We start from the raw sequence: 22,750 nt of genomic DNA, 5'->3' as shown, positions 1-22,750 counted from the left end.
AGAACACTGATATAACATATCAAAATCTCTAGGACACTATGAAGTCAGTATTAAGAGGCAAGTTTATTGCATTGACCTCATTCATTAAAAGAATAAAAAGTCAAAAAATAAATGACTAACACTACATCTCAAAGCCCTAAAAAATGAACAAATCAATGCCAAAATCAGCAGAAGACAGAAAATAATTAAAATCAGAGCTGAAATTAATGAAATCTAAACAAAAGAAACAATTGAAAAAATTGACAAAACAAAAAGTTGGTTCTCTGAAAAAATAAATAAAATAGATAAACCCCTGGCCATGCTAATGAAGAGAACAAGAGAGAAAACTCAAATTACTGAAATACAAGATGAAGAAGGAAATATCACAATGGACACATCTGAAATACTGAAGATAATTAGAAACTATTTTGAAAATTTATACTCCAATAAAATAGAAAATATCAAAGGCGTTGACAAATTTCTAGAGGCATATGATCTTACCCAAACTGAATGAGGAGGTCATACATGATTTAAACAGATCAATTTCAAGTAATAAAATAGAAAATACCATCAAAAGTCTACCAACCAAGAAAAGCTCAGGACCAGATAGATTCTCAGCCAAGTTCTACAAGACTTTCAAAGAAGAATTAACACCAATACACCTCAAAGAATTCCATGAAATAGAAAAGGACGGAATCCTTCCAAACTCATTCTATGAAGCTAATATCACCTTGATACCAAAACCAGACAAAGACACATCAAGGAAAGAAAACTTCAGACCAATATCCCTGATGAATATAGATGCAAAAATTCTGCCAAATCGCAAACAAACACATATTAAAAAGATAGTGTTCCAGAATCAAGTGGGATTCATCCCAGGGATGCAGGGTTGGTTCAACATACAGAAATCAATAAACTTAATTCAACATATTAACATACTTAAAAACAAAAATCATATGATTATCTCAATAGATGCAGAAAAAGCATTTGACAAAATACAGCACATCTTCATGTTCAAAACACTAGAAAAACTAGGGATAGTAGGAACATATACCTCAACATTGTAAAAGTTATATGCTAAACCCAGGGCCAGTATCATTCTAAATAGAAAAAAACTGATGACATTCCTTCTAAAAACTGGAACAACACAAGAAATAGCCTCTCTAACCATTTCTATTTAGCATCATCACCCTTGAAACTCTAGCCAAAGCAATTAGACAGAAGAAAGAAATTAAAGGGATACAAATAGATAAAGAAGAACTCAAACTATCACTATTTACTTATGACATGATTTTATATCTAGAAAATCCACAAAATTCCACCAGGAAACTTCTTGAACTAACAAATGAATTCAGCAAAGTGGCAGGATATAAAATCAACACCCATAAATCAAATGTATCCCTATACATCAGCAATGAATCCACTGAAAGAGAAATTAGGAAAACTTCTCCATTCACAATAGCCTCAAAAAAACAAAATTCCTGGGAATCAATCCAACAAAAGAGGTGACAGGCCTCTACAATGAAAACTATAGAACTCTAAAGAAAAAAAATTGAAGAAAATCTCAAAAGATGGAAAGATCTCCCATGCTCCTGGATAGGCAGAATTAATATTGTCAAAATAGCCATACTACCAAAAGTGTTATACAGATTTGATGCAATTCCTATCAAAATCGCAATGACAGTCTTCATAGAAATAGAAGAAGCAACATGGAATTTATTTGGAAAGATAAGAGACCCAGAATAGCTAAAGCAATGTATAGCAAGAAAAGTGAGACAGGAGGTGCCATAATACCAGATCTTAAACTATACTACAGAGCTATAGAACAAAAACGGCATGGTATTGGCACCAAAATAGACTTGTAGACCAATGATACAAAATAGAGGACACTGAGATAAACCCATATAAACTAGACAAGAAGGCCAAAAACATTCACTTGAGAAAAGATAGCCTATTCAACAAATGGTACTAGCAAAACTGGAAATCCATATGCAGCAAAATGAAATTAAACCTTTACCTCTCACCCTGCACAAAAATCAACTCAAAGTAGATCAAATCAATACAAAGTAGATCAAATACTAGAACAGAGACCCTGTGCCTAATAGAAGAAAAAAATAGGCCCAGTTTCTTCACCACATTGGCCTAGGATCTGACTTCCTTAACAAGATTCCTAAAGCACAAGAAGTAAAATCAAGAATCAATAAATGTGATGCATTCAAATTAAAAAGTTTATCAACCAAAGTAACAACTAATAACATGAGAGAGCCAGCATATTCAGAGAAAATCTTTACCACATGCACCTCTGACAAAGCATTAATCCCTAGGACATACAAAGAACTCAAAAAAGTTAATACCAAAAAAAAAAAAAATAAATAACCCAATCAATAAATTGGCTAAGGAACTGAAAAGACACTTCACAGAAGAAGAAATTCAATCAATCAACAAATATATGAAAAAGTTTTCAACATCTCTAGCAATCAGAAAAATGCAAATCAAAACTCCTCTAAGATTTCATCTTACACCTGTCAGAATGGAAATTATCAAGAATACAAGCAACAATAAATGTTGGCAAGGATGTGGTGAAAAAGGTATACTCATACATCTCTGGTGGGACTAAAAATTGGTGCAATTACTATGGAAAGCAGTATGCAGATTCCTCAAAAAACTGGGAATGAAAGCAGCATTTGACCCAGCTATCCCACTATTTGGTTTATACCCAAAAGACTTAGTATCAACGTACTACAGTAACGCAACCACCTCAATGCTTATGGCAGCTCAATGCACAATAGCTAGATTATGGAACCAACCTAGGTGTCCCTCAATAGAAGAATGGATAAAGAAAATATGGTACACATACTCAATGGAATATTACTCAGCTTTAAAGAAGAGTGAAAGTATGGTATTAGCCAGTAAATGCTCGGAGCTGGAAAATATCATGCTAAGCAAAATAAGGCAATCCCACAAAACCAAAGGCCTAATGTTTTCTCTAATATTCGGATGCAATTCACAATAAGGCAGAGAGAGCACTAGGGAAGAATAGAGTTACCTTAGATTAAGTAGAGGGAAGTGATGGGAGGGGGGTTATGGGAACGTGAAGATAGGAAAAATGGTGGAATGAAACCGACGTTATTACTGTATGTATATATATGACTACATGACCAATGATTCTGTAACATGTACACTCAGTAAAAGAGAAATCATATCCCATCTATGTATGATCCCCCAAAGTATATAAATGCATTCTACTGTCATATATAACTAATTAAATCAAGTAAAAAAATTAAAAATAAGTAAATCTTAGTTGTTGATCTTTTGTATTTTTTTATTCTTAAGGTCATTGATTTTGATTCTGATTTTAATTATTTCATGTCTTCTACTGATTTTCATATAGGTTTGTTCTTATTGCTCTAGGGACTTGAGATATAATGTTAGATTTATTTGTTATCTTTCTACTATTTAGATGTATGAACTCAATGTTATAAATTTTTCTCTTAGAACTGCCTTCATAGTGTCCCAGAGATTTTGATATATCACTATTCTCATTTACTTCAGAGAATTTTTTTTATTTCTCCCCCAATTTCTTCTGCTATCCATTGGTCATTCAGATGTATATTATTTAATCTCCACATATTAGATTGGTTTCTGGAGTTTTTTTAAATCTTATCTAGATTTCTAATTTGATTCTATTATGATCTAATAGAATATAAAGTATTATCTCTATTTTTTTGTATTTGCTAAGATTTGCTTTGTGACCTAAAATATGGTCTATTTTAGAAAATGTTCCATGTACTGCTGAGAAAAAAGAAATACAGTTGTTCATTAATGAACAAAATATTCTATAGATGTCTTTTAGGTCCATATTATTAATTGTATTTTTTAGTTCTATAGAATCTTTATTAGTTTATGTCTGGATGATCTATCCAGTAGTAAGAAAGGTGTATTAGAGTAACCCTGTATTATTGGACTGTGGTCTATTTGATTCTTAATGTTGAGAAGGGTTTGTTTTATATATGTAGAAGCATCATCATTGGGGTATAAATACTTACAATCATTATATCTTGTAGTTGTATGATTTCCTTAATCAGTATGAAGTTACCTTTGTCTCTTTTGATTAATTTTGGCTTGAAGTCCACTTTGTCCAATATGAGATAGCTACCCCTGCTTGTTTATGAGTACCATTTGAATGATATGTCTTTTCCCATCCTTCCACCTTCAGTCTGTAGATGTCTTTGACTATGTGGTGAGTCTCTTGATGAGAGCATATTTTTGGATCTTGTTTCTTAATCCAATTTACAACCTATGTCTTTTAAGAATTTAGATCATTTACATTATATGTTATTATAGAGAAATGATTTTTATTTTCTGTAATTTTAATTTATTTCTAATGTTAGAATCTGACTTTACTCTCCCCTAATGGACTATTCTTCTAGTATAATTTATCCCCATGCTGGTTTTCATTTCTTCAAAAATATTTCATTGAGTATATTTTATAGGAAAGGCTTTCTGGTTATTCTTTTATCTTCTGTTTAACATTGAGATTTTTATTTCATCTTTAATTCTGAAGCTTAATTTTGCTGAGTATAGGATTCCTGGTTGGCATCCATTTGCTTTTGGAGCTTGGTATATATTATCCCAAACCCTCCTGGGCCCTTAGGGTCTAGGTTGAGAAATAAGTTGAAATCCAGATTGGTTTACTTCTAAATGTGACAGGTCATTTTTCTCTTGCAGCTTTTAAAAGTCTTTCATTCTGTATGTGAGGCATTTTCATTTTAATGTGGATGTAATAATAATGGAGTGGATCTATTGAGACTTTTTATATTTTGAGTCCTATATGCCTCTTGTATTTGTATTTCAATTTCATTCTTTTTTTTAATTGTTTTTTACTTGTAGTTGGACACAATACCTTTATTTCACTTATTTATTTTTATGTGGTGCTGAGGATTGAACCCAGGGTCTCACATGTGCAAGGCGAGTGCTCTACCGCTGAGCCACAACTCCAGTCCTCAATTTCATTCTTAATATTTGGAAATTTTTTTATTAGTTCATTGAAAAGATTGTACATCCCTTTAGCTTGTATGTCAAGCTAAACCTATCCCCCAATAATTCTTAAATTTCACCTCTTGATGTTATTCCAGATTTTTTTAATATTCTGGTCATGGACTCTTAACATCTTTTCTCTACGGTCAACTTTATTTTCAAGATCATATACTGTATCTTTGAGGCCTAAAAATCTACCTTCAGAGTGATCTAATCTATTAGTGATGCTTCTAACTGGATTTCTTATTTGGTTTAATGAGTTTTTCACTTTCAGGATTTACATTTGGTTCCTTTTCAGAATCCCTCTATCTCTTTATTGGTGATCTTTCACTTCCTGTATTTTCTCTCTAATTTCATTTTTTACATCTATTTTAGCTTAAAGAACATTTGACTATGAACTCTCTAAACTTTTTCTGACATTTCCTCCCCTTTGTGTTGATGGAGTCAGTTGTTGAAGAATTATGAGTTATTAGAAATGGTTTATTCCCTTGCTTTTTCATATTGTTTGTATGTCCACCTATCAGGATAGTCACCACTTCTTTTAAGTAACAGACTACTTTGTGACCTTCTTTCTTATAAAAGTCCTATGTTAGGTGAATATCCAACTATTGACACTTTAAGTCAATGTGTAACGTATGCTGATCCCAGTATCAGCACCACTTTGAAAGATGCCATTTAACCCTATTTACTATAATCACTTCAGAGCCAAGCCTCAATTCAACCTTATGAGAACAAAAACTTGCTTCTATTATTCTCCACAATTCCTCAAATCCAGGGATATACTTGTAGTAAAGTTCTGAAATAGGTCAAAAAATTACTTCCTAATCTACTAAAATTGCTATAACTTTAAATGAGGGCTAAAGCAGGGATAAGAAAGATGGAGCAAAAAGGAAAAAGATAAGGAAAGATAAAAAAGGAAAGATAGAAAGAATAATCTATAGCAAGGTAAAAAGGAAGAATAGATGAGGTAGTAGCAGATAATGCAAGAGGATGAACAGCAGGTAACAGAAGCAAGTATAAATTAGAATTAGGAAAACAAACATAGAAAGATTCTAATTAATGTTTTAAACCATTAGATGAAATACATTCAAGTGGGTTGAAAGTACAATCTTAGCTAATACAGTAACCAGTATTGTTCAAGTTATTTATATGTTCAAAGTTGATTTTAGATAAAGAAGAATGGAATTATAGCATTTATTGGTGAATGGATGGAACTGGAGAATATTATGCTAAGTGAAGTAAGCTAGTCCCCAAAACCCAAAGACAGAATGTTCTCTCTAATATAACCCACAACAAGGGAGGGAAGATTGGAAGTTCACTGGGCTAGAAAAAGGGGACTAAAAGGAAGGGAGAATGAATGAGAATAGAAAAGACTGTAGAATGAATTGGACATATCTTTACTATCCTTGTATATGAATACACAACCAATGTAACTCCATATCATATACAACCACAAAAATGCAATCCTAACTGGAACAAGTTATACTTACTCTATGTATGTATAATATATAACATACACTCTACTTCCATGTATATCTAGAAAGAATATTTATAATTTTTTAAAAACATACTCTATTTGAAATGGTGAGAGATTTGAAATTGTATTATTTTTCTTGGTTTATATTGTTCTTGATGATTTGGATGTGTCATTTACTTCTGAAATAAGTAATAAAAGTTGGAATTAAAAGTAGAAAAAAAACAAAGTTGATATTAGAGTTACTTATAATAAAACCATGACAAGATGAAGAAAATTCTTTTTAAATCTTGGTTTGAATTTTATTGGGGTTCGGACATTTAGCAGATGTCCATCATTCTTTGGCTGTGGATCTCTCCAAAATTTTCAGGAGCACAGGAGTCAATTCCCTAGCTGCTGTGGAACTCCCACCAACTAGTTCTGTTTTATCAGCTCAGGATCCTGAAGTTGACTGCTTGGAGGGTAGAGTGTTGTGACTTGGTTTTTTCTATTATGTGTAGGAATTCAGGATGCAGGCTCTGGAGTATCCCTGTGATTACTTTGAATCACCATGAACCTGCTCCCCTCTACAGGAGCCTTTTCATGGTGGTGTAAATCCTGGTGGCTCTCTGTGAACATATAATCTCTGGCTGTGTATTTTCCACAGGTGTTCTGTGGTCCAGAAGTATTCCCCTGGCCAACACCAGTCTCTGGAGTACTGTAGTATAGGAATTCAGTTAGTTCAATTGGGTCCTAATTTCCATTGCTCCGTATTGTGAGCAGCAGGGGTTGATTACCTTTGTTGACTAGGACTGATGCAAGATCCAGCCAACATCCAAACAATGCCCTTTCACTCACTAGTTGTGATCACAGGTGAGGCTGGAAGCCAGTTAGGGCTGAGAACAGCCACTTCCTATTGCCTTGGATCAGGCAATTTTTCACTTTAACTGATCTCCCTCTAGCTATGTTTGCAGATGCCTATCCTGGGATATTCAGGGAACTTCTCCTAGCAGCCTTCTACTCAGGCTACCACCATCCAGGAACTGGATCTCTATGTCACTAAATATTCAGGCAGCTTCCCTCTGGTATGGTCCCATGATTGAGAGGACAGTCCCTAGGATTCCCACAATGCCTCCCCACATTGTCAATAGTTGGAACTGGGGCTGCCCAGATGGATCCACTTTCCTCTGCTGTGGCCAAAGATATTTTGCTGCTCTGTCTCTGGGTCACAGAGGATACGCGCTTCCCCCACACAGGTCTGCTCTACCTTGTGAAGGGGAAGGGGGATGAGTTTCCGTGATTTTCAGCCCAGTATTGGTCCCTTTAGAAGTTCCTTCTGGTTGGATTCTTAAGAGGTCTCACTACAGGGGACTTCCCTCTGATTTAATTTGCAGCTCCTAGACTTGGAAAGATGCCACAATGATTTAAGAGAGTGACTAGTTGTTGGCTGAGGGCTCCACAAGATGGCTATAGACTCCAAACATAGCTTTCTTTTCACAATTTGGTTTAAGCTGCTTGCTCTGTTTATAGGACCCTACTGTTCCCATTGCACTTTAAATTTTGTCTGCCTTGCCAATATTTTTATATGAATAAAAATAAAAGATTTTCCACTCCATCTCGATCTCTCTGTTGACTCTCCCCCACCCCCACCCGGGTTTAGGTTCAGATTAGGCAACTCTGAGCTTATTTTTTTAATATCTTTATTTATTTATTTTTGTGTGTGTGTGTGGTGCTGAGGATCAAACCCAGCACACCACATATGCTAGGCGAGCACTCTACCGCTGAGCCACAACCCCAACTCCTATTTATTTATTTTTATATGGTGCTGAGGATCGAACCCAATGCCTCATATGTGCTAGGCAAGTGCTCTACCACTAAGCAACAACCCCAGCCCTCTGAGCTTATTTTCAGCTCCAGTAACCAATCTTCAAGTTTTTCCAGGTTTCAGATTTTGTAATATTGACTCTTAGGTTATTTATTTTGTCATCCATCTCTCAATTCCACTTTTCCTTTAATGCCTTCTTTCTGCACTGCCCTTTTGTTTGGGTTACTCTTTTTTGTTGTTTTTGAGTTCTTTATATATTCTAAAAGTCAATCCTTTGTAAAATGAATAACTGGGAAAAAATTTTTTTCCCATTCTGTGGGTTGTCTCTTCAGTCTGCTGATTGTTTCCTTTAGTGGGCAGATTTTTAATTTGATATGATCACATTTGATAATTCTTGTTTCCTGAGCTACTGGAGTCCTATCTGGGAAATCATTGCCTGTGCCAATGTCTTGAAATGTTTCTCCTATGTTTTCTTCTGGTAGTTTTAATGCCCTACATTAAGGTTGTTGATCCATTTTGAGCTGATTTTTTTTTAAACCAGGAGAGAGATAGGTGTCTAGTTCAAATCCTTTACATGTGGATATCCAGTTTTTCCAGGATTATTTGTTGAAGAGGCTATCCTTTCTACAACACATATTTTGGGCACTTTTGCTAGGAACCAAATGGTTAAAAATGTCCAGGTTTATCTCTGGGTCTCCACTGATATACATTTATGTTATTATGCTAATATTGTGCATATTAGTAACAATTTGTTACTGTTATCTGTAACATGTTTTAAAATCAAGTATTGTGATGTGTCCAGCACTACTCTTTTTACTCAAGATTGCTTTAGCTATTCAGGGTCCTTTGTGCTTCCATATGAATTTTAGGATTTTTTTTCCTAGTTCTGTGAAGAATGACATTAGTGTTTTGATGGGGATTGCATCAGTTCTGGGCTTTCTTTGTGAGGATATTTTTATTATTATCTCAATTTCATTACTTATTATTTATCTATTTGGGTTTTTTATATTCTCTGAGTTCAATTTTGGTAGGTCATATGTGTCCAAAAACTTGTATATTTCTTAAAGTTTTTCCAATTTATGCCATATAGTTTTTCAAAAGATTCCCTAATGATCCTTTGAACTTTAGTGATGTGTGTTGCAATGTTTCCTTTTTAATATCTAATTTTATCTGTTTCGGTCTTCTCTCTTTCTTTTGGCTATTTAGATAAAGGTTTGTCAGTTTTTGTTTATTTCCAAAGAACCAACTCTCATTGATTTTCTTAGTCTCTATTTCATCTCTGATATTTATTATCTCATTTTTTTTTTGGTTCTTATTTTTCTAAGGCCTTTAAAATGCATCATTAGACTATTTACTTGAGATCACACTATTTTTTTAATGTTGGTGCTTACAGCTATAAACTTCTGTCTTAGTACTGCTTTCACTGTAGCCCACAAATTCTGCTATGTGGCATTTACATTTTCATTTGAGTCCAGGAATTTTTAAATTTCCTGTCTGATTTCTTCAATGACAATGTTCCTTCAATATTACATTGTTCCATCTCCATGTGTTTAATTTTCGAAGTTTCTCTTGCTGTTGATTTCTAGTTTTATTCCATGTGATCATTTAAGATGCAAGAAATTATTTCAATTCTTCTTAATTTTTTAAGGCTTGCTTTGTGGCCTAATATATGGTCTATCTTGGAAAAAGTTCCATATATTCACACACACACACACACACACACACACACACACACACATACTACAGCAGTTGGAGGGAATATTATGTAGCTGTCAAGTTCATTTGACTTGCAGTGTAATTTAACTCTGATGTTTCTACATTGATTTTTGCCTGGATGATCTATCTATCTATTGTAATAGTGGGATACTGATGCAGCACACTGTTTTTGTATTGGGATCTATCTCTCCCTGTATGTCTAGTAGTATTTATTAATTGGGTGTTCCCATGTTCGGTACATAAATATATTTATAATCATTATATCTTTATAATGAATTATGTCCTTGTTCTAATTCATTTTATATTGAAGTCTATTTTGTCAAATGTAAGTATAACTACTTATGCTTGGTTCTGGATTCCATTTGTTTGAAATATCATTTTCCATGCTTTCAGTTTCCATCTGTGTATGTCACTACAGGTGATCTGACTTCCTTATAGGCATCATATTGCTGGGTCTTGTTATACAACATACATATTTTGACTTAGTGTTTTATCTATTAATGATTAAAGCAATAATTAAAATTCAAAGGATCATTAGAGAATATTTTGAAAAACTATATGGAATAAATTGGAAAATCTTATTCAGTCACTTATCCAGCCTGCATCTTTTAACTGGAGCATCGAGATCATTTATATTCAGGGATATTATTAACTTGTTTCTGTCATTTTGTTGTTTTTCTTTTCATTGATTTGAATATCATGTGTTTATTTCTTTCTTTCTTATTCTTAGAAGTTTAATGATTTCTTATATCTTAGAAGTTTAATGATTTACTGTGTTTATAATGTTTGATTCTTTCCTACTTCTCATTTATTTGTCTACTCTTCTAATGAAATTTATTCTTGTAATTTTATTGTGAATAAATTATTATTATAATTGTGTTTATATTTCTTTCTCTTCTGGATATAGGATTCCTTTAAATATCTTCCATAAAGCTGGTCTAATGGTCATGAATTCCCTTGGTTTATGCTTACTTAGAAGGTGTTAATTTTATCTTCAATTCTGAAGAATAATTGTGCTGCAATCTTGGTTGGCAGTTATTTTCTTTTAGGACTTGAAATATATCATTCCACGCCCTCCTACCCTTTAGAGCTTCTGATGAGAATTCTGCTGTTAGTCTAACAGGATTTAGTTTAAATGTGATTTGGTGCTTTTCTTTTGTAGATTTTAACATTCTTTTTCTTGTACTTTTGGCAATTTATACTACGTCATGGAGAGGTTCTTTTCTGTTCATGTCCACTACAGGTTATAAATGCCTCCTGTATCTAGATATCCACATCTTTCCCAAGATTTGGGAAATTTTCTGACATTACTTCATTGTAGCATGTTAATGAGCTAGCTGGAAATGTGGTGGTCAGTAAGCAAAGATTCTCAGGAGCTTTTTGGGCTGGGCACTCCTTAGATGATGTAATATGTCCCCAGATACCCAACAGGAGGGAGAGGCAATTGAGATGTTGGAAGTCTCAATCTCTTTAAACCACATATCTTTGAGCGACAAATTCTGTACTTGAGGAGCTAACTGGGACTCTTTCCCTTTCATCTATACCACCCAGGGGATATCTCCTGTCCTCCTGCCATGATAACATGCAATCGATGCTGGGAAGCTCTATTTCTCCCACTATTCTGTTATCAAAAATCTAGGTTTCTCCACGTTTTTTTCTCTCTACTATTGAATTCCAGTGCTCTTTCACAGTCACTCACCTCAACAAGCAACTATACACCTGTTGTTTTGGTTCTATCTTGTAAAAAAGCAGGTGAGTTTTGAGTGCCTCTGATTCACCATCTTGAATCCTCCCTGCTTCTTCCTTTATATTGTATCTTTTTAAATCCTTTACTTTCACCCTATTATATCTTTGAATATAAAACATGCCTCTAAAACCATATGTAGTTGGATCATGTTTTTCATCCATTACTTTAATCTCTGCCTTTTGACTTAGTGTTTTATCTATTAATAATTAAAGCAATTACAATGAAGTAGGACTTATGTCTGTCATTGTGCTAGTAATTTCTAAACAGCTTGTCTTTTTTGTTCATCTATTTCCCAATACTGCTTTCGTTTACATTAAAAAGATATTTTCTAGTGTATTGTTTTAAGTCCCTTGTTTTTTTCTTTTACTATACACTTTTGAGTTATAAGGAGTAGCTCTTAGGATTACAATTAACATCTTAACTTAAAATAATCTTGTTTTTATTAATACCAACTTAATAATGACACTATATACAAACTTGTTTCTATATCCTTTGTGTTATTGTCATATAAATTACATCTTTATTGTGGACATCTTCACTTTCTTGTCTTCTTCTTTTTTTAAAATATTTATTTTTTAGTTGTAGTTGGACACAATACCTTTATTTTATTTATTTATATGTGGTGTTGAGGATTGAATCCTGGGCCTCGCACATGCTAGGCAGACGCTCTACCACTGAGTTACAACCCCAGCCCCCTTATTCTTCATTTGAAAGAGAATGCCTCTAACATTTTACCACTAAAAATATTTGCTACATGTTTTTAGTAGATATACTTTATCATTTTAAGTACTTTCATCTTAAATTTTACTTTATATTAAAGTTTCTTTTTCCTTTCTTTTTGTAATTACAAGTGAGTCCATTTTCTTTTTAGTATGCCCTACTGTCTGCCTGCAAAGAATTGATATGGTACATGAATAAGGGCCACCTATAATCTAAAAATCCACAGAAAACCATGAGGAATAGCAGGTGACACAAGAACAGCAAATACTGTAAAATTATTTTCCAAAGATGATACACAATATTAAGTTTTCACTAGTAAAATAATTATGAGAGCTTGCTGGCTTCAAGTATTCATTATTTTTATAACTAATGAGATCAAGCATTTTTTCAAAAGGACATAACTTATTTGTCCTTTTGTGAAATGACATCTCTTTATGTACTTTTAAGTAACTAATTAATAAAACAGTATTTTAAATTTTAGTTTAGTAAAACTACTAACAACTATCTGATTTGTTGAAACCATCTTTAAAGTTTGCATTTTAATTTTGATAGTTGATTTTAACTTTCAGAAGTTTAAAATTTTGGGCTGGGGATGTGGCTCAAGCAGTAGCGCACTCGACTGGCATGCGTGCGGCCCGGGTTCGATCCTCAGCACCACATACAAACAAAGATGTTGTGTCCGCCAATAACTAAAAAATAAATATTAAAATTCTCTCTCTCTCTCTCTCTCTCTCTCTCTCACTCTCTCTTAAAAAAAAAGAAGTTTAAAATTTTTTATAGTTAACAATAGAAATCAGTCCTGTATGATTTCTTCTACTGTTTTCAAGCTTAAATGGTATTTTCGAAAGAAATTCATGGTTATTCAATTCCAATTCAGGTATGACTTAATGGTTTTTTTACACATTTCTATTCGTATATCAATCTACTCTTACATCAATCTAAAATTTATTTACATATACATTGTGAAGTAAGAAGCCAAAATTTATCCAATCAGGTAACCAACTGTCCCATCAACATTTATTGACCAACCTTTCCCTTCCCCATTCATATGAAAAGATTTCATCATATATTAAGTTTCTACCCATATGAAGGACTACATATTTTAAGCTATATAAATGTCATCACTCTATGGATGTTATGATTTTGAATTTAATTATGCAGCTTCAATAATAGATACCGCTTTGTAGCTTCATATAATGTGACAATATCTCCTAAAATATTTTATAACAAGTAAATCTCCTTTCTTTTGATTATCTTATTTAACTAGTAATTTGAGATTAACTTTGTAATAAAGTGGCAAGTTCCTTAAAATGCTTTGTTGAGATTTTACTGAATTAGAGTTAATTCCATATTTTAAGAAAAAGCATTATCTTTATAGTATGCCATCTCTCCAGTCCAGTACAGTCAGTAGCCCTCCCTATACATGAGTTCTGCACCTGTAGATTCAATCAACTGCTGATCAAAAATATTTAGGAAAAAACTGAATCTGAAAGTATATGCTTTTTGTTGTTATTTCCTACATAACATAGCATAACAACTATTTACATACCATTTATATTATATGAGGTATTATAAAGTTCTAGAGATGGTTTAAATTATATTATAGGTTGAGTATAGGTTACATGCTAATATTAGGAATACGTGACTTGAGCATTTGTGGATGATGATATCTGAGGGGGTACCTATAACCAACACCCAATGGATAATGAGGGATGGCTGTATTACACTCTTATTATTCATGTTTTCAATGAAGTTGGTAATTTTTCCATCCTGTCTGGTGTTTTTCTTAATAAGATTATTCCTGAATGCTTAATGTTTTGCAGCTATTTTGAGTGGATCTTCTTCATCTATTATGTTAAGATTGGCAGTATATAAGAATGACATTTTTGTAAATGACACTTACTGAACACTAATTTTGTCTTTTTGATAATTTCATTAAAAAATGATCTGTTGAATGTAATGTAAATTATATCCTGGAAATCAGAAAATTTAAACACATCGAACTACATATTTTCATATAGAATAGAGTGAAGGAAAGAAGCAATACAATATTAAAATATAGTAAAAATCAAACAATTGATAGGTACAATGTTAATATTTACATATTATTCTTTAATGAGGTACATATAATATGGTGAAAAGGCAAGCTTAGGAAGAAACTTAGGTTGGATTTGAACCCTGCCATTTCCTAACTATGAGACCATAAGTAAATATAAGAAATACCTCAAAGCTATATCTAAAAATAACAAACAAAATTTTTTTTAAAATTAAAAAAAAATACCTCAAATCATCAGATATTTTTAACATGGAACTTTAATACCTCATGAAGTTGTGAAGAAAAATAATACATATAAATCCTTGGAAAACCACAGGTATGTGTTATTTGCTTCCTGCTTTTGAATAAAAAAAATACTTCTGGATTTCTCTAAGTAGGCATTACACATTGCCATATATTATTAAATAAATTAACTTAAAAATTAAGGCTCTAGGGCTGGGGATATAGCTCGATTCACAGAGCACTTGCCTCGAATGCACAAGGCCCTGAGTTCAATCCCCCCCCCCAAAAAAAGACTTTTAAGACTGTAAATAAACACCAATAAAAATGTATCTTTTTCATTTCAACTTTTCAAAAAAGTTATTTATGAAAGAAGAAATGTGAGGCCATATTTTAATGCATAAAACATCAAATTTCCTGGGAAATCAGCAATATTCTAAACATTTTGAATTTTACTAATAAAGGCCAATCCCATCCCTTTTTATTAAATTTCATTTCACTAATTATAATCTAAAGGGGTTAAGTGGCAACTCACCAAAAAACATTATAATTATCAAATTATATAGCTGGAACTCTCTCACACTTTGCCCTTTTTCCAAAAAGTAAGTCACTGTACATCATAAACAATAAAGTACCTTATTCTGTAGAGTACATTATGCCTTGTTGATTCATCTATATGGAAGACGTGGTTGGGGGGGTACCAGATCCTGTCTGTTTCACTCATTAAAGCAAACATATTATGATACACAGGTGTGATACCTAGAAAAGAAGCAGAAATAAAAATGATTACAGATAGTTTAAAAAAAACTGTTAGAAATCAGAAGAAAATGCAGTAGCAATTGAAATCTTCTGGTACAACAACATTTAAAACTGAACTTTTAATCAGACACCTTTTATTCTCCATATTATTAAAATATGACTGTTGAGTTGGGTGTGGTGACATACACCTGTAATCCCAGGTATTTAGGAAACTGAAGCTGGAAGATCTCAGGTTCAGGGCCATCTTCAGCAGCCTCGGCAAATTAGCAAGACCCTGTCTCAAAAAAATACAAGAGCTAGGGATGCAGGCCAATGGTAGAGTACTCCTAAGTTTAATCACCAGTACTGCCTAGTGATTTTTTTTTAATTTTTTAAATATTTATTTTTCAGCTTTGGGCGGACACAACATCTTTGTTTGTTTGTGGTGCTGAGGATCGAACCCGGGCTGCACGCATGCCAGGCGAGCGCGCTACCGCTTGAGCCACATCCCCAGCCCCATGCCTAGTGATTAAATATATATAAAAACAAAAAACAAACAACAACAAAATATCCCAATAATCATCTCACACACAGATACACACACACACACACACACACACACACACACTCACACCCATCCTTCATGCAGTTTTTTTTTAAATCCAGTTTTAATTGTCTTCTGTAGAAAGCTTAATTCATATGTTCAAGTTTCCTTTAATTGAAGGGAAGCCTATTTGTGTATGTATATATGTGTGTGTTTTTATTGATATGGAGAGTATCAAATCATTAAAATATTTAGAAATCATCCAACACTTTTAAAAGAATGATGGAATGATGAAATGGTTTCATTTTAAAATGAAAAGTTTTATACAATCCACTAGTAATTACATCCCTTTCACCTTTATTTTTTTTCTTATAAAGACTTTAAGATCAGCATCTTTACTGTCAACATAAAATGTGCAAGGCTATATGATTTTATCAGATATTTTAGGCAACAGATAAATGGTTGAAGGGCACTGAGTTAAAAAACATATAGAATGGGCTGGGGATGTGGCTCAAGCGGTAGCGCGCTCGCCTGGCATGCGTGCGGCCCGGGTTCGATCCTCAGCACCACATACAAACAAGGACGTTGTGTCTGCCAAAAACTGAAAAATAAATATTAAAAAATTCTCTCTCTCTCTCTTTCTCTCTCTCTCTCTCTCTCTCTCTCTCTCTCTCTCTCTCACTCTTTTTAAAAAAAAAAAAACATATAGAAAACCTAAGCCTCTGGTTCAATATACGGAAATCAATAAATGTTATTCACCACATCAATAGACTTAAAAATAAGAACCATATGATCATCTCGATAGATGCTGAAAAAGCATTCGACAAAGTACAGCATCCCTTTATGTTCAAAACTCTAGAAAAACTAGGGATAACAGGAACATACCTCAATATTGTAAAAGCAATCTATGCTAAGCCTCAGGCTAGCATCATTCTGAATGGAGAAAAACTGAAGGCATTCCCTCTAAAATCTGGAACAAGACAGGGATGCCCTCTCTCACCACTTCTGTTCAACATAGTTCTCGAAACACTGGCCAGAGCAATTAGACAGACGAAAGAAATTAAAGGCATCAAAATAGGAAAAGAAGAACTTAAATTATCACTATTTGCAGATGATATGATTCTATACCTAGCAGACCCAAAAGGCTCTACAAAGAAACTATTAGAGCTAATAAATGAACTCAGCAAAGTGGCAGGATATAAAATCAACACACATAAATCAAAGGCATTCCTGTATATCAGCGACAAATCCTCTGAAATGGAAATGAGGACAACCACTCCATTCACAATATCTTCAAAAAAAATAAAATACTTGGGAATCAACCTAACAAAAGAGGTGAAAGACTTATACAATGAAAACTACAGAACCCTAAAGAGAGAAATAGAAGAAGATCTTAGAAGATGGAAAAATATACCCTGTTCATGGATAGGCAGAACTAACATCATCAAAATGGCGATATTACCAAAAGTTCTCTATAGGTTTAATGCAATGCCAATCAAAATCCCAACGGCATTTCTTGTAGAAATAGAGAAAGCAATCATGAAATTCATATGGAAAAATAAAAGACCCAGAATAGCAAAAACAATGCTAAGCAGGAAGTGTGAATCAGGCGGTATAGCGATACCAGACTTCAAACTATACTACAGAGCAATAGTAACAAAAACAGCATGGTACTGGTACCAAAACAGGCGGGTGGACCAATGGTACAGAATAGAGGACACAGAAACCAATCCACAAAACTACAACTATTTTATATTTGATAAAGGGGCTAAAAGCATGCAATGGAGGAAGGATAGCATCTTCAACAAATGGTGCTGGGAAAACTGGAAATCCATATGCAACAAAATGAAACTGAATCCCTTTCTCTCGCCATGCACAAAAGTGAATTCAAAATGGATCAAGGAGCTTGATATCAAATCAGAGACACGCCGTCTGATAGAAGAAAAAGTTGGCTACGATCTACATTCGGTGGGGTCGGGCTCCAAATTCCTCAATAGGACACCCATAGCACAAAAGTTAATAACTAGAGTCAACAAATGGGACTTACTCAAACTAAAAAGTTTTTTCTCAGCAAAAGAAACAATAAGAGAGGTAAATAGGGAGCCTACACCCTGGGAACAAATCTTTACTCCTCACACTTCAGATAGAGCCCTAATATCCAGAGTATACAAAGAACTCAAAAAATTAGACAATAAGAGAACAAACAACCCAATCAACAAATGGGCCAAGGACCTGAACAGACACTTCTCAGAGGAGGACATTCAGTCAATCAACAAGTACATGAAAAAATGCTCACCATCTCTAGCTGTCAGAGAAATGCAAATCAAAACCACCCTAAGATACCATCTCACTCCAGTAAGATTGGCAGCCATTAGGAAGTCAAACAACAACAAGTGCTGGCGAGGATGTGGGGAAAAGGGTACACTTGTACATTGCTGGTGGGACTGCAAATTGGTGCAGCCAATTTGGAAAGCAGTATGGAGATTTCTTGGAAAGCTGGGAATGGAGCCACCATTTGACCCAGCTATTCCCCTTCTTGGTCTATTCCCTAAAGACCTAAAAAGAGCATGCTACAGGGACACTGCTACATCAATGTTCATAGCAGCACAATTCACAATAGCAAGACTGTGGAACCAACCTAGATGCCCTTCAATAGACGAATGGATAAAAAAAATGTGGCATTTATACACAATGGAGTATTACTCTGCATTAAAAAAATGACAAAATCATAGAATTTGCAGGGAAATGGATGGCATTAGAGCAGATTATGCTAAGTGAAGCTAGCCAATCCCTAAAAAACAAATGCCAAATGTCTTCCTTGATATAAGGAGAGTAACTAAGATCAGAGTAGGGACGAAGAGCAGGAGAAGAAGATTAACATTTAACAGGGATGAGAGGTGGGAGGGAAAGGGAGAGAAAAGGGAAATTGCATGGAAACGGAAGGAGACCCTCAGGGTTATACAGTGGAGGGGGTAGAGAGAGAGGAGGGGAGGGGAGGGGAGAGGTGGGGAGGGGGGATGGTGGAGGATGGGAAAGGCAGCGGAGCACAACAGACACTAGTATGGCAATATGTAAATCAATGGATGTGTGACTGATGTGATTCTGCAATCTGTGTATGGGGTGAAGGTGGGAGTTCATAACCCACTTGAATCAAAGTGTGGAATATGATATGTCAAGAAATTTGTAATGTTTTGAACAACCAACAATAAAAAATTTAAAAAAAAATAAATAAAAATAAAAATTAAAAAAAAAAAAGAAAACCTAAGCCTCACAAATACTACATATTATTTTCAAACAAATATAAAACATTCACATACATGCATACAAGCACACAAATGCACAGAATAATCATCTGAACTCAAAATTAGGTCTCCACAAATGTCAAAGAAAACCAAGTATTCATGTTTTTCCTAGTGATGCTTCAATTAAATCAGAAATGAATATGTAAAAATGATTTTAAATCCTTTATATCTGAAATATAAACTTCACAAAAACAAAGAGTATTTTTATTCTAGTAATATTTTCATTGTTTTCCATTGCAGACAAAAACAATATCAACCCTACACTGTCAACAAAGATTTAAATTCTGAATTTAAACTGTTAACATAACTATCTATAGATGTATAATAATTTCAGCAGGTATTTAAAAAAAAAACATTATTCAGTAGCAACTTTTAAACTGTATCCCTGCATTCATTCTTTTACTTACAAATATTTATAAATATCTCAGATATTTTAATTTCTTTAATATTTTAATTTCTTAAAATTTAATTTTAATTTAAAAATTAAATTAAAATGCATAAATTAAAATGCATTTACAGTGAATGATTACCAAATACCACACATTAAAAACTTGTGAACTACAACTAGAAAGACTCAGAAGGAAAATTATAGCTACAATCTGCTGACATTAGAAAATAGCAAGAAAGATCTAAGTATCTAACTCATTACATTAGAGAACAAAAATGAAGGAAGCACAGATAAAAAGAAGTTAACAGAGGATACTCAATAGAGAATTGACAAAAGATAATTCTTTGGAATTATTTACAAAATAAACATGTCTTTGTTAAGTCTAAAAAAGAATAAAAGGCATAAACACTATGAATTTTTAAAAACATAATTATAGGTTGTGAAGGCTAAAAGATAGTACTGCAACTACAAATAAATTTGAAAATAGTGGACAATTTTGAGAAAAATACAAATGTAGAAAAAGTTCAAGAAATAAAAAACTCCAACGGAACTATAATCATGAAAGACATAGAATCAACCCACTTTTTAAAATGGAGAAGACAGAAAAAGAGGAAGGAAAATAACAAAGAAGAAAGGAAAAACCATCAGATCTGAATGGAATTTATATGTGAATTCAACCAAACAAGAAAGACAATTCCATTTTAAACATACTATTACAGAGAACAGAAAAGAAGCAAACAGAGTTGAAATTGGCCATGAAACCCAAACCAGACAGAGATCATAAAAGAATAATCTCACCAAAATAAATGTAAAAAATCCTAAACTAAGGGAGATCCAAGATGGCGGGCTACAAGAAGGCTGAATTCTGTGTCGCTCTGTGACCTGGGATTCAAGTAGTGGGAATACTGTGTCTCTGAGAGTGATTAGTGGACTCCCAACAGCTGTTCCTACACAGGTCTTCAGGCCTTAGCATTAACACAAATCTCCCGGCCACATGCCGAGGCAGGACCCCTGGGTGCCCAAGCAGGACCACCAGCATCAGCACCCATGCATGACTCTCAGCTGCCCACCCAAGTAGGAATCCTAGCCACTATCCATGCTCAGGAATTCGGGCTGCCACTCCCATGTGGACCACCATCTACCAACGTGGGGCACCCCCAGATGCCTCCATCTTGGGACACTGCAATCACCGCCACAGTCCCCTACAGGCAATAGCCTACACCTGGGGACACCTCACAGGGTCTGGAGACAGCTGCCAGACACAACACAGCACACCACAGAGCTGCATCTCTGAACACGCTGCCTACAACTATTGCCCAGCCCCATACGGCCTGACACCCACACTTCTTTCATTCTTTCTAAGATCTAATAACTCTACATCCTCACCTCCTATCCCCTCAACATTTCATCCTATACCTCAACCTGGTTCTTTGTCTACCATCAGAAACTGTAGACACTTTTCCAAACCTACTGTTTACATTGTTGATAATAACTGAACTCACCATTTCTGTATATTATGACAAAACCATAAATGTCTTAATAGCAGCTACTTGGTTTAAGGTTGTATATTGTTTGTATTGTGATCTGTTAATATTGTTATCCTCCTTAAAGGAGACGTATTGGAACCCTACAGGGACACTATAAGCAGATAGGATAAAAACTGCAACATCTTGGATCTGCAGTGCTAGAAGGGAAGAAACACGAACAAGAAAAAACAAGGAAAGAAAGTGTCCCAAACAAATCAAGATACTACATTATTAGAATCCATGGCTAGCACAACAGAAGAAATTACAAATAAGGAATTCAGTATATACATAATTAAAATGTTCTGTGAACTAAAGGATGATATAAGAAAGGAAATACAGGCAGCAAAAGATCATTTCAATAATAAGCTACATAAACAAATACAGGAAGCAAAAGATTACTTCAATAGAGGTTCTGAAAAAAAAAGAAATCCTTGAAATAAAGAAAAAACAAACCAAATTAAAAACTCAATAGAAAGCACCACCAATAGATTAGAACACTTGATAGACAGGACCTCAGACAATGAAGACAAAATATATAATCTTGGAAAGTATATTGACCACACAGTGAAGATGCTAAGAAACCATGAGCAGAACATTCAAGAATTATGGGATAACATAAAAAGACCAAATTTAAGAGTTAGTGGGATAGAGGAAGGCATACAGTTTGAAACCAAAGGAATGAACTATCTAGTCAATGAAATAATATCAGAAATTTTTCCAAGCATGAAGAATGAATTGGAAAATCAAATACAAGAGGCTTACAGGACACCAAACATACAAAATCACAGATCCACACTAAGGCACATTATAATGAAAATGCTTGGCATACAAAATGAAGAGAGAATTTTAAAAGCCACAAGAAAAAGGAATCAGATTACATACAGGGGAAAACAATTAGGATATCTGCAGATTTTTCAACCCAGACCCTGAAAGCTAATATCCTGGAACAACATATACCAAGCTCTGAAAGGAAATGGATGCCAACCAAGAATCTTATATCCAGCAAAATTAAGCTTTAGATTTTATGATGAAATAAAAACCTTCCATGATAAACAAAAATTAAAAGAATTTACGACTAGAAAGCCTGCACTACAGAACATAACTCAGAAAAATATTCCATGAGCAGGAAATGAAAAACAACAATGAAAATCAGAACAGGGAGGTTTTACACTAAAGGAAAATCAATCAAAGGAGACACCAAGTCAAGTTAAATACCAAAAATAAACAAAAATGACTGGAAAAACAAATCATGTCTCAATAATGACCCTGAATGTTAATAGCCTAAACTCACCAATCAAAAGACATAGATTGGCAGCTTGGATTTAAAAAAAAAAAAGAAGACCCAACAATATGCCCCTTCAAGAGACATCTCATAAGAAAAGACATCCACAGACTGAAGGTGAAAGGTTGAGGAAAAAACATACCACTCACATGGCTACAGAAAAAAGCAAGGATTTCCATCCTCATATCAAATAAAGTAGACTTCAAGCCAAAGTTAAT

The 22,750-nt window shown here is 34.0% G+C and overlaps 1 protein-coding gene across 3 annotated transcripts in view; it reads right to left on the bottom strand.

The window, feature by feature from the left end:
- Positions 1 to 22,750, bottom strand: part of Jak2 (Janus kinase 2) — a 132,703-nt gene that overhangs the window by 69,610 nt on the left and 40,343 nt on the right. For all 3 annotated transcript variants that reach the window (XM_071600612.1, XM_071600613.1, XM_027943074.2), the window contains exon 4: positions 15,388 to 15,511. In XM_071600612.1, the coding sequence (XP_071456713.1) occupies positions 15,388 to 15,511 (124 nt within the window). The remainder of the gene's footprint in view (positions 1 to 15,387; positions 15,512 to 22,750) is intronic.

The sequence above is a fragment of the Marmota flaviventris genome, chromosome 13, assembly GCF_047511675.1.
Source record: "Marmota flaviventris isolate mMarFla1 chromosome 13, mMarFla1.hap1, whole genome shotgun sequence".
NCBI lineage: Eukaryota > Metazoa > Chordata > Mammalia > Rodentia > Sciuridae > Marmota > Marmota flaviventris.
This window is presented reverse-complemented; position numbering and strand designations above follow the sequence as displayed.